Raw genomic sequence first — 13,209 nt, 5'->3', positions numbered from 1 at the left:
GGGGGAACTGCATGCGACGTCCAAGGACGTATGTGCCGAACTTGCCGCAGTGCGCCGTGTGCTCACTGAGCTCTCGCAAACCCTTAGGGACATGCATGGACGTGAGCAGGCAGAGACATCATCCGTTGCAAGTTCCGTCCAGGGCAGCCCCCAACGTAGATCTGGGAGGAACCTGCGCTCCACAGGCAGGGGTGCCCCTGATACCCGCAGAGGGGCTTGCAATAGCGACTGCCCACTGACAATGAGCATCTTTGGACACTGGTGTTCGGGGGGGAGGTAGGAGGGTGGAGGGGGTGTGTTGGGCTCACTTGGGTGGCGGGTCGATAGGGTGTACAACATGATATCACATATGCCATTAACAGTGCACGATCAACCAATGAGATGTGTGGACATTGATCTTTGTGTACTAGGCCATCATAGGCGTACAGTCCATATTGTGCATGTCCCAGACACACACAGTGCCACGAGTCCCGTGTCCATGTATCAGCCACCAGGCGTGAGTGCTAGAAGCATGCATCAATGAGATGCTGATGAATGTCACGGCCCTCCGGTGCCTCGCAGACTCCTTGAGGTGCTGCCACATCCCCACCCTCATCATGACCATCATCAAGTGCTTGCAGTTCTGCGTCAGGGGGCATGGGCACATTTCTACGTACGCACATGTTGTGGAGCATGACACATGCCATCACCATCTTTGCTACCTTCTCATGGCGGTACAGGAGTGCCCCGCCAGACCTGCTGAGGCAGCGGAAACGACCCTTCAGTAGGCCGAATGCCTGTTCAATGACTACACGGGTACGTGAGTGGGCATGGTTGTAGTCCTCCTCATGCTGGTCCCGTGGGTTCCGGACTGGTGTGAGGAGCCATCTCTTCAGTGGATATCCAGCATCACCTGTATGTGGACGATAAACGTATGATGTGGAATGCCATTGCTACGTACGCACACCCCCCCCCCTTCCTGCCAGGTCATTGCCGAATCACATACCCCACATTATCATGCATGTAATGAGACTCACCGAGTAGCCAGGATCTGTTCCCTGCGTGTCGCTCCATGTAGCGTGGTATTGTAGAGTTCCTCAAGACCATAGAATCATGGGTTGATCCAGGGAATCGGGCACAACAATGTGTAATGATCCTGTTGGAGTCACACACCATTTGTACATTCAGGGAATGATATTGTTTTCGGTTGCGGTACTGGGCCTCCATGGCATGTGGGACGACCAATTCCACATGGGTGCAGTCGATGGCACCAATGCAACCCGGTATGCCGGCAAGTGCATGGAATCACACTTTTGTGTTGGTAATTTCCTGCTCCGAGCGTGGTAGAGAGATGTAGTCGTCTGCGTGCTGCAGGAGGGCATCGAGCACTTGCAATAGTGTCCGTGAGAACAGTGGCTGAGAAATGCCATGCAACTGTCCGACTGTGTGCTAGTAGGTGCCTGTGGCCAGGAAGTGGAGTACAGACACCACCTTCAGTAGGGGTGGGATGGCGGTTGGGCTATCTATCATGCTGACAAGGTCAGCCTGTGTCATGTCCACAATGGCGGCTATGGTGTCCCGGTCCAGACGGTAGAGGGTGTGGATCTGCTCATCAGTGAGGTTGAACGGATGTGCTCGGAGGCGTGGGATTGCGGGCTGCCTGCGTGGTGGTAGTGGCTGTGCTGGCGGCCCTTGCTGGCCCTGCCTTGCCCTCCTCCTCCTCCTGCGTCTCCTCCGTGCGGCCGGTTGTAGTTGGTGTTCGTCTTCTTCTTGGAGTTGGAGTACTTGCAGTGCTATCAGGTCCCCCAGGGCCAACATCGCGAGTCCTGCCGGTAGCATTTCGGTGTGGTTGTGGGAGGAGACTGGGTGTGCAATTTATGTGTTTTCAGGCTGTATGGCCTCCACCTGTGGTGATTCATTCCACCTGGGCAAACTGCTCTCCCCTTTGGCCGAGCACGTCCCGCACACAACGCTGCAATTCGAGGAATGGCATCTTGCTATTGCAATCATGTATTTGTACCCGATGGCCGTGTAACATTGGTTGATATGTTCATTCTGCTGTGGTCCCATTGTTTCACATACTATCTGTGCAGTCGCGAACAGACTTGTGAAGGGTCAGTGGTACGTAGTACTCGAGTAACGGTGGGCCCTCATGCATCACTGTACCGAGTTGCAACGACGGGCGGGGCGTCCCATTTGTGGGTGAAGGCAGTTGCCATTTTCACACACAGCCGCACTAGATGGATTAATTAGTGATTTCGAACGGCCACAGATGCCTCTTCGACGTGATGTTGCAAATGAGGAATTCGAAGGGCGGCGCTTTCGGTTTTCAGCTAGCGGCGAAGAAATGCCCACAGGTCTGACTGCAAATATAACGTTCTATTGTTCAATGTCCTTGAGACAGGGGCCATGGCGAGGATGCAATGATTGATATGAATGGTTTGGGATGCGCAATGGCGACGTGGGCGATGAGGCCGGACGTTCCCAAATACATGTTACTTCACTAGACTGGAATTACGGGCTGGGGCACTGTGGATTTTGCAGGCTGCATAACGCACAGACTCAATGGATATTTCTAATGTTATGTGAGTAAATATTCAGGCGTTTTAATCCCGGGATGAGGGAATGATGAATGGATGCATGGGCAGGTGATTTGATACAGAGTTTGCCATGTACAGGGCTTCTTGGAATCTATCCGCCTCCCCTGCGCTATGTGATGCAGGGCTGCCATAGTGGGACCATCGTCTATCTGGCCTTGTTGAGCCCTCCCTGTCTCGACGCGCCCTCAGACACTTGTGTCCATGCACGTTACCAATCCCATCTGATGGATTCTGTTTTGACAGATGCATGCACAGGTACACTCGTTTGTGATGGTGTTTACACCTCGATATAGATAGTTATGAGTCGCAAGTGGTTTTTGGGTGGTGATGATCCTTTGGAGTGGGCTAGCATGCATATGGCTGTGGATTTAGTGTGATCATTGAAGTGAGTTGTTCGAATGTAGTTCTGATGGCCATTCTATTCTTTTTCTTTTCTTTTGGTTGACAGGTATCTCCTCCCCTTTTGCCACTGCCATCTGTATGCCACTCCTGCAGATGGATTTTACTCCCGACACCTGCTGCTTCGTGTTAATCAGTGGAGCAGCATTACGATCTTATGGGACGATCGCCAATGGGCCACATGCCCTTACGCAGTACTGGTGGCTCGGAGCAACATTTCGGCCTTTCAGCTGGACTAGTGCCTCCCCATTGGGCCGGCCCTGCGGTTCTGTGCGCTTCCATGTTGCCTTTTCGTACGTGAATGTGGCTCTGTGTACCATGATGGAACAGGGCGTCACACAAGTAGTGGCTGGTCATTTCTTGCGGATGCAGCCCACAATGGTGAAATGTGTTTTGGAGTTCATGGCCTAATGGCTGTATGGGCTTGGTGATTTTGTTGTGCATTAAATTTCTATTCTGATTTGGCCCGTGTAGCGTTCTTCTTTGCAAGTGATGTGGCATATTCCTATTTGGGGAGCGATGTATTGGGAGGAGATCTGCATTGGGTTCCAGCTTCGGAGTTTAGTTGCGTGGTACTGTACTGGGCGCGTTTGCCTACGAAGCCCAGTGAGGTCAGGGATGGGGGCTGCCAATATGACTGTTTGAATGTTGTCATGCTCAGGGGCGGGGGATTGGGTTTTGTGTAACAGATGCCGGTCAGCCAGGTGGACTGGTGGAATGATGTGATTTTCGGAATATTGCTGGTCACAGGTGCCTGTGTTTGCGTGCGTTTCGGGGGGGGGGGACTGTGGTCATGTCCATTGGATTGGCTTCTGTATTCGTGCCATCTGTGCCCTGCAGCTCCCATTGGCCCCTCTTGTGTTTCTTTTGTTCGTTGGCATGCATGTGTGACTTGTGCATTTCACTGGTTGCATTGTGACTTCATTGCACCTACGGGGAGTTGTACTTTGTGGGCAGGGAGCGGTGTACAGGCACTCAGTGGGGCCGTTTACGGTTGATTCGCGATGCCGTACTTCTCACCATGGCGGAATGGTACATTCCGCCATGCTTGATGGCGTTAGGTACATGTCCGCTAGGGTCGGAATTAGCGTACCCTTGCGCCATGGTGGTGTTTACGGTTTGGCATGGCGCGCGCGCGCGTGCTTGGTGCAGTTAGCGTTGGCGTTCACTACGGTGTCGCTAATGGCTTCGTACTTTGCGGTGACGGGTCATAGTCGCACCGAGCGCTATTCGATGGCGGTATTGCATTTCCGCCATCGTTTTCCGAATTCCGCCAGGGTCGTAATGAGGGCCAGTATAAGAACTTTGTGGAGAAGAGCTGATGGACAACCTCTTTTTTACTGTGCTAAACATTGAGGATACTAACCAAGCCACACCTGGTGAGAAGACCACCTGAAACCAGCCTTGGTATATATTTCTTTTTTTTATCACTATTTTTCCTTCATAGAGACTTTATAGAGACCTCCTATCACGTTTTATCAGAGAGTGAGGGCAAGCATCGGTTTAGACAGACAGTTTTTTATTTTGGACTTTCAGACATCGACGGCCCTTAGAAACATCAGTTGAGGGAACCATCCCTTTAGTGTTAGGGCCCAGCATTGTAGTAAATAAAGGTTTTGGAACTATAACACTGGATCTGTGTCTCTCTTGATACCATACCTATCTCACATACCATTCTCTCCCCCAACAAATACCTCACCTGTACCCTATACCAACTCCATCAACTCTTCAGCACTGCACTTCACCATCTGTTCTCCACCTAGTCTTTCGGTCCACCTCCTGACCTCAACCCTACAACCCACACTCTTCCTTTCATTCACTATCCTTTTATACTGTTCTCTTCTACCTGGTTCTTCCTTCCCCCCACACCTCCTTTCACTGGTTCCAGCGCTCACCTGACTATGGGTCAATCTGTATTCTTTTCCCTGGGGGTAGGCGTCACAGATGCAAAGCTTTAAGAACTCCTTTTCGCCCCGCCCCTTTCCAATCTGCATTTGTAGGCTAGCAGCCAGGTGCTCAGACTGCTCGTTTTCCTTGTGGCTTTCTTCCTGTGCTTGTGAGTAAGGCTTTGGATTCGGTCTGGGTAGCATTTTTGTTTCTCACCTGCTACCCAGCAGTCTCTCCTAACTCTGTCTGTTTTCTGATGACCCCTATTCGGTTGGGGTCAGTCTGGCATTGGTAGGTCAGGTGTTGGGTGTCTCGTCACTGCTTGACAAGGAAAATCCCAGTCCCTTCCATTCCCCTGAAACTGGATTGGGTTTTCTTGGTTGTGCACAGGTACATTCATGCAGCTGTGGTCCTGAAAAAGACAAAACTGAAGTCTAGCCAGAATCAGTATGGGAGGCATTGTGCGAAAGAGGGTGCTATCCACATTAACATTCAAGGCAAGTGAGGTGGTCAACCCCAACTACGCCCTGCCTCTGAGACAGAGCTGGGTCTGACTTTGATCCGGGTCCCTGTTCCCCGGGCAGGGTCCAGCCCGGACTTTGTCACACAGGTTCCCATTGTGAACAGGATGCAATGGGAATATTTCTCACTATATCTGACCCAGAGAAGGCATTTCTGAATATAATGTATACAGAAACAGTTGCGCTTTCTTAAAATCTGTCTGCTCCACCATTTTGGTCAGTACAGCTGTGAACACATATCAGCTTTTGCCGGTTTACAAACCACATATATTGCAATAAGTTTAGTGACATTTTGCTCAACCCACAACAATTTAGGCAACACAAACTCATTATGGATACACATTCTGGAATGCAAAAGCATTTAACATGAAAACAATAGTCAGTGCTAATGCCACACTTTACTGCACCTATGTAGAAGAAGCCAAATACCGCCCGCCCCTCAATTACGATGCATCATTTTATCATTTAACAGGAGCCTTTTCAGGGGCGATTGGGCCACGACTGCAGACAGTATTGCTTCCTACGCCACATATGCTGAGTATTCTCATTTTATACATTCAAGGGAATGTATCCCCTTATACCTACAACGCTTTCTTTGGGAGATTACTCGCATGCCCTACACGCGTTTCAGGCTCAATCATTTCCACACAAAAGAGAGGATTAGGCACTGGAAGGAATTTACATCGTACCTCCAGGCTAATTTTATCTGTAGATTCTGCGGTATAATGGATACTACCAAAACCCTGAGACACCTGGTTATTATGTGCCCTTACTTTGCTAACAACAGGCTACTGTGCTTCAAGGACACTATAGGGGACACTGCAGACGTGTCCATGAACCTTGTCTGGTGTCAGTGTATGAGGGGCACTAATGTTTCTCTTATTTTAGCATTGACTGTTTTTTTAAAGTCTCTCACAATTGAGTTAGATAGGATGAACCAAACCACTGTATAATTAATTTATGTGATATATATTTGAAGACCTATTCTAATCTTTTCATGTTTTATTAACAATGAGTGTTGTGTATTTTCATTGTATCTCTTTTTATCTTTAGTATTTATGTTGTGTAAGGTTTTCTGTAAACCATGAATGCAACAATAAAATAATAATTTTTAAAAAAGGGCTAATTCTCAAAGACCTCTTTGCGCAAAGTTGCTGGGGTCAGTATGCACTTGATTTGGGTGATGAAAACATGTAGGAATGCTCATGCAAAGCAAGGGTGTTTCCATTCTGTAAAGATCAAACCACATCCTGCCATGGATCAGTATACACTTTGACCTATGTCAGACGTGCCCCTGTCCATCATACCAAATTCGGCACAGTTAAAACCAAATTAATCCGTACATGCAAAAGCATTTTTGTGAAAGAAAAGAATGTTGCATTTTTTCTATTTGCAAGTGCAGGGCAATTGAAATATTGCCAAGCTCTATTACAATTATGTCATGTGGTAAACATGCAGTAACATGAAGAATCCACATGATTCAGATTCATGCTGACCCTTCAGTTATTACCCATTTTGGAGTCCCATAGGAATCCTGGGGGATCGGTTATTACTGCATGAATTACTGCGGAAATTTCCTCTACACAAACCAGGTGGGATTTTCTCGTTTCATTTTGAAACAATGAATTAGGCAGTGCAGTAAAAGTGTCAGTAATCTAGTTAGAGCCACTTATTTACTGCACCAACAAGCTCTAAATTAGGCCTTTTGTCAGAGCTAGCTGAAAAACCAAAGACAAATAACTTTTGTACGTTTAGGATCAAAAAGAAGACCGACAATATAGCCACTCATTCTGTGGTGATATCTGTAAGCTTTGAGGCACTCCAAAAAATCGGATTTCATTTCGATGAGACACCTAAATTAGAATTATCACAGTGTAAAAAAACATATTCAGTTACTAACCATTGTCTTGTCAAGTTCATTAATCAGTCTGTCATGGAAGACTCTCAGACACTCATTTCTCCAGACACGCACCATTTGGGTAACCGTGGTGAACCTGTTTGAAAATTAAAATGTTCAAGCATTAATCAAATAAACACAAAACATGCAAATAAAAATATGTATCCAAATATTCTTAAATAGTTTGAAAATATTGGAATACATGCAAACTTGGAATTCATTTTATGATTTTAAATATATCGCTGAAGTGCAAAAGGAAGTGAAGTTGTAGGACGGATACGGCACGGGTTTCTAGCAGGATATTATAAAGGCACATTCGAAGTGGGAACTCTACTCTAAATATATTTCAGTTGAACAGTTTATCTAAACGATTAAATGTGCAATATAACTTGTTGTTAACTAGTCAATACAACATATGTCAACTACATCACTCCTTTAGACCTTTTCAGTGGCAGGACCAGAAACCGAAAGCAAAACAAATAAAATAATCTGGAGTTTCAGGGAGGGTGTGTGGGTGGGGAAACAGGGTTTACTGCAAACCCCACTCCTGGACCACAGCTAAAGTATATCACACTCACATATATGTATGCTAATTACAACATTATATCACCGGTTTAGAATGTAGAAATATATGCTATGACAAAGTCGTCAGTAAAGTTAAACTTTTATTGGGAATAACATGAAGGGCGGGTGTAAATCCTATATGACCTAGGCTAAGCACTCTAGAAACCATATAGGATATTTGTATGAAAAGTGTCAGGATGGTTAACTAAATGTGATTGAAGGACTTAACTAAAGGATGCTGATCGTCCCTAAGATTTCCTAATGAGTATACAGTAGTAGGATGCATTGTGCCCAGCATGATTCTTGGCTCCTATTTACAGTCTCAGGGTCATAGCCCCCAGAACGCTTCTTGGCTTCACAGTCTCAGGGTTATAGCACCCAGCACACATTTTGACTTCAACAGTCTCAAGATTATAGTGCCCAGCTCTCTTATTGTCTTTAACTACCAGCTTGTACGTCTCCCACCATGTCTTGCGGTACATGTCAAGCTCAGATAGTCGAAACCCCTAGCTGTGAGTCTCCCGATTATGCAGTCAGTGATACCATCTACAGTACTCCTACGGGCAAGCATTTCTTCCCTAACTAGGGTTTTTGTCAGGCTGTACCCTTTTAGTCAATCAGCCACAGGTTGCCCCTCCTAGGCTAATGTCTCCTCTCGGTATTTGCGATTTATAACCCTCAACAGGCTGTTAGATTTCTCTTCTTCTCTTTGTCTGGTCTCTGCCAGGGTCTAAGATATAGCCCTCTGCAGGTTACTGGCTTTCTCTCCTTCTCCGTGCCTGGTCTCTGCCAATATCTGCCTATGTCCCTGATACATGTTTCCTCTATATACTTCCAAATAGGGAGCCTGCTTTGTGATACCAAAGGCTAAGCTGTTTTATGGGACTCCTGATTGCTTTGATTGTTTTTTTTAAGAACTTTATTTTTGGTTTGCATATCACATCACACTCGCTGCAATTCTCTTCAACATAAAAGGTATACCTATTATCCTGATAATTCCCCTCTTCCCACGATCAGTCTATACATTAAACATAGAAGTTTGTAAAAATACATTGTTTAAAATGCGATAGTTTACGAATTGAAAGGTTGTTTTGAGCGATCCCTCAGTGTCCGATTTATCAGTATCTGGGTGGGTAGCACCGAGGTATGCTCTGAACAATGTCCAAATGTCTTTTGGTTTACATGGTGTGGGCACCATTCCTATATAGTTTTCCTCGCATTCATTAACGTAAAACAGGGCTGTGAGGAATTGTTCTGTGCTTGGGGCAAGGCTGCTTTTCCATTTCTGGAGAATGCATTTCTTTGCTACTGCGCAGGTGACATTAAATAGTCTCCTAGTTTTTTCTGTGGTTTTTCCAATGTCACCGAAAAGTTATTTTTGAGGGTTGAGCTGCGCGGGGATATGTGTCATCTCCTCCAGGATGCTCGCCACTTCACGTCAGAATCCGGCTATCAGGGTGCAGGCCCAATACATATGGAAAGAGTCTGGTCCGCACGGGCGTTGTGACATTTTGGATAACTATCGGACAGGGTATTATGGAACTTTGCCATTTTTACTGGAGTATAATGTAGCTTGTTCAGGATCTTGAACTGTATTAGTCTTAGGCCTGCGTTCAGCGAGACTTTCTTGGAAAAGAGACAGTGGGCCTCATTACGACCCAGGCGGACTTCGCGGTGCTAAATGCACCGCGAAGCATGGCGGAAAGCCGCCGATAGCGCCATGGGGGTTGGCGGATTTACCGCCCCATTCCGACCTCGGCGGAGCGGTAAATCCCCAATCCCCATTCTGCCCTTCCCCATTCCCATTTTTGCCCCATAGGGTATAATGGGAGTGGGGAAGGAGTTAATTACGCCACCGTAAAATACGGTGGCGTAATTAACAACGAGGTCCCGTAGCGCCATGGTTTTCTCCGGCTGGTAAAACCAGGCGGAGAAAACCTCCATGGCGCTACGGGAACTCGTAGTATGGCGGAGAGGTACGCCATGCACTACGCTGGCGTAATACCCTCTCCGCCAGGGTCCTAATGAGGCCCAGTATCTGGACCATTTCCCTGACTCAATTGTTATGCCCATGTCCTTTTCCCACGAGGTCTTGATGTTCTTCAATATTTTCGTGTGTGTTTGGACAATATTGTATAGTTTGGATACCCCCGTGCCCGCCTGTGAGTGTAATGATTGGTAGCATGCGTGTTCGGGAGGTTCATCTGGGAATGTTGGCCATCGTTTCTTGAATGCGGCTTTCATGCAGTGATATTGTAGAGTGACCAGTTGTTTTCTCCCTACAGTGACTGTAAAGTGTTCTGGGGTTGCGAATTTACCATTTGGAAACATAGTTTTCATTTTGAGCTCATATTCCGGGATCCAGGCTCTCTGTATGCTGATGTCGTATGTTGGTTTAATACCTGTGAAGTTCCAGAGCGGGGCCTGGGAATCATAGGGTGTGTCTATGTGGAGCCGCTTGGCAATTGCAACCCATGCTGCGATTGTGCAGGAAGCCGGATCAAATTACAGTCATCTTTGTGGGATTTGCAAATATTATGGATCTCGGGTCAGTTGGCCAGACCGAGTGTCGCTCAATGGGAATGTGTGGTGTTCTGTCTGTGGGATCTTGCCAGTATTTAGCATAATGAGCCTGTGCCACTTGATAGTACAACTCGAAGTCGGGGGCGGCAAAGCCACCCATTTCATAGGGTTCCACTAATTTGTCCCATTTCAACCTATTGGCGCCACCGTTCCATACGAAAGTGGTCGCCCATGACCGCAGGTTATCAAAGAAGGGTCTACCTGGCCATATAGGTACATTGCAGAAGATATAGAGGAGCTTGTGGAGTACAGTCATTTTGAGAACCGCTATTCGGCCAGCGAGGGATATGGGGAGTCTAGCCCAGATTTGAAGTTTGGAGTAGATCGTCTGCAGTGTTGATTCATAGTTGTCTGTATATAGGGATGTTTTGTCTCGAGAGACCAGGATGCCCAAGTATCTAATGTAATCGGGAGCCCAGGATAGGCTGTGCGTGTGTGTGGGGCAGGTGGTAGCCCGTGTTAACGGGAACATTTCAGACTAAGCGGTGTTAATCTTGTAGCCTGAGTGTGAGGTGAAGTTGTTTATCACGGTTAATATAGGGGATAGGTTCTTATCTGGTTCACGTATGTACAACTGTGCATCATCGACGTAAAGTGAGATGGCTTGGTAGATGCCGGCCATTCTTATGCCCCTCAGTTCTTGCTCGGATCTAATTGCCACTGCCACTGGTTCTATCGTAAGGGCAAAGAGGATGGGGGAGAAGGGACATCCCTGTCTGGTGCCTCTGTGTAAAGTGAAGTGGCTGGATAAGGGCCGATTGGTTAAGACCCTGGCTTTGGGTGAAGAATAGAGCAGCTTGACGCACCCTATCAGGTACGGGCCAAATCCGAATTTGTGAAGAACTTCAAACATGTATAGCCATGAAACCGAATCAAACGCTTTCTCAGCGTCTAATGATATGGCTGCTGCTTGTACTTCCGGCTTAATCTGTGCCAAGAAGCTAAACAACCAGCGCATGTTTAGGGCCAGGGACCTCGTTGGAATGAAGCAGCACTGGTTGGGGTGTATTAGGATAGTCATTTTGGGCAACAGTCTAGTGGCGAGCATCTTTGCGTAGATTTTGGCGTCTGTATTAATGAAAGAGAGGGGACGATAGGAGGAGCATTTATGGGCAGGGCGTCTAGCCTTCAGCAACACTGTTATAACTGCATCTGTCATTGTGCCCGGGAGTGAGCCGGAATTCATGGCCTCTTCCCATACGAGGGCTAGTATCGGGGCGAGCATTGAGGAGTATGTCTTATAAAGGTCAGCATTTAGACCGTCTGGGCCCGGGGTTTTGCCCGCTGTTAATGATTTAATCGCCTCTGCAATTTCCTTGTTCGTTATTGGCTGATCGAGGGCCCAATTGTCATCTAACGAGAGCCTAGGGAGAGCGATTTTACTCAAATATGTCTTAATGTCGTCCTGTGTACACCTATCGTGGTTGGCATATAGATTATTGTAGTATTCAGCAAATTCAGCGTTTATTTCTTCTTCCCCATGGACGGCTATTCCCTCATCTCAGGATGCTTGTGGTCGGGGTATGGTTATATTCATTTCATAGTAAGCGTGCCAGGTGGTGTCCCACTCTGTTGCCCTCCCCGTATTTGCGTGCCCATATACTGTTGTTCTTTGGCTGCTAGGTCATGGAATGTTTGAAGGTGTGTGTTGATATCGGCCAGCGTGCGCATGTTGTGCGTTATGCTGTAATCAGTTTCAAGTGTTTTCTAATTAGTTTCTGTCCTATCTAATTCGGTTCTAACGGATTTAAGAAGGCCAGTGGTTTTAGGCATCATGCTGCCTCGTACCCATACCTTGAATGTTTCCCATATGGTTGCCCATTTGTCCACTGACCTTTTGTTAAGTTGAAAGAATTCCTCCATTTCGATATATAGGGCCTCATTACGACCCAGGCGGTAAGTTACCGCCTGGGCCGTGACTTTACCACCATGGCGTAAACTACGTTTACGCCATGGTGGTTGGCGGACTTACCGCCCCATTCCGAGTTTGGCGGGGCGGTAAGTCCCCAATCCCCATTTACCCTTCCCCATTCCCATTTTTGCCCCATAGGGCATAATGGGAGTGGGGAAGGCGTTAATTACGCCACCGTAAATTACGGTGGCGTAATTAACTCCATGGTCCCTTAGCGCCATGGATTTTAACACCTGCTAAAAGCAGGTGTTAAATCCGCCATGGCGCTAAGGGACCTCGTACTCAGGTGGTATGGGTCGGCGCTGTTTACGGCGCCGTAAACCCCTTACCGCCTGAGTTATAATGAGGCCAATAGTGCTTCTACCACGTTCGGGTCTTTTAAAATGTTGGGGGGCATTCTCCACTGCTGAGTTGGGTGTTTAATGTTGTGAAGTGATACTTCGAGTGTAACCGGGGAATGATCTGAGAGCGTGCGAGGAAGGATTTTGCACCCCTCGATTGAGTTGATCAGAGGGGTGGAGATGAGCCAAAAGTCTATTCTGGATTCTGTGTCGTGGACTGAGGAATAAAACGTGTATTGTCTATCTGTTGGGTGGGTCCCTCTCCAGGCATCGGTTAACGTGAGTTCTTCTTGGGCTTGATGTATAATGTTAGCAGCTTTCGTGACGTGTCTTGGTTTGCTCGAGGACCTGTCTAATGTGGTGTCAAGAATAGTGTTGAGGTCCCCACCCCAAAAGACCCAAGCGTCCGCTGTCAGACCAATTTCGTTTAGGAGGTGGAAGTAAAACTCTGGGTCATTCAAATTTGGGCAATACGTATTGATCAGTATGAGTTTTTTGTCTGCTACCGTGGCCCAAACCACCACAT

At 47.3% G+C, this 13,209-nt stretch overlaps 1 protein-coding gene across 1 annotated transcript in view; it reads right to left on the bottom strand.

Annotated features, from left to right (window-relative positions):
- The window catches only part of DNAH10 (dynein axonemal heavy chain 10), a 2,725,177-nt gene that overhangs the window by 934,717 nt on the left and 1,777,251 nt on the right, over positions 1 to 13,209 (bottom strand). The window contains exon 49 of the mRNA XM_069619694.1: positions 7,287 to 7,380. Coding sequence (XP_069475795.1) covers positions 7,287 to 7,380 — 94 coding nt within the window. The remainder of the gene's footprint in view (positions 1 to 7,286; positions 7,381 to 13,209) is intronic.

Source organism: Ambystoma mexicanum, chromosome 10, assembly GCF_040938575.1.
Source record: "Ambystoma mexicanum isolate Mex_15411 chromosome 10, UKY_AmexF1_1, whole genome shotgun sequence".
NCBI classification, from domain to species: domain Eukaryota; kingdom Metazoa; phylum Chordata; class Amphibia; order Caudata; family Ambystomatidae; genus Ambystoma; species Ambystoma mexicanum.
Note: the sequence above shows the minus strand (reverse complement) of the source record. Positions and strands in the feature narration are given on the sequence as shown.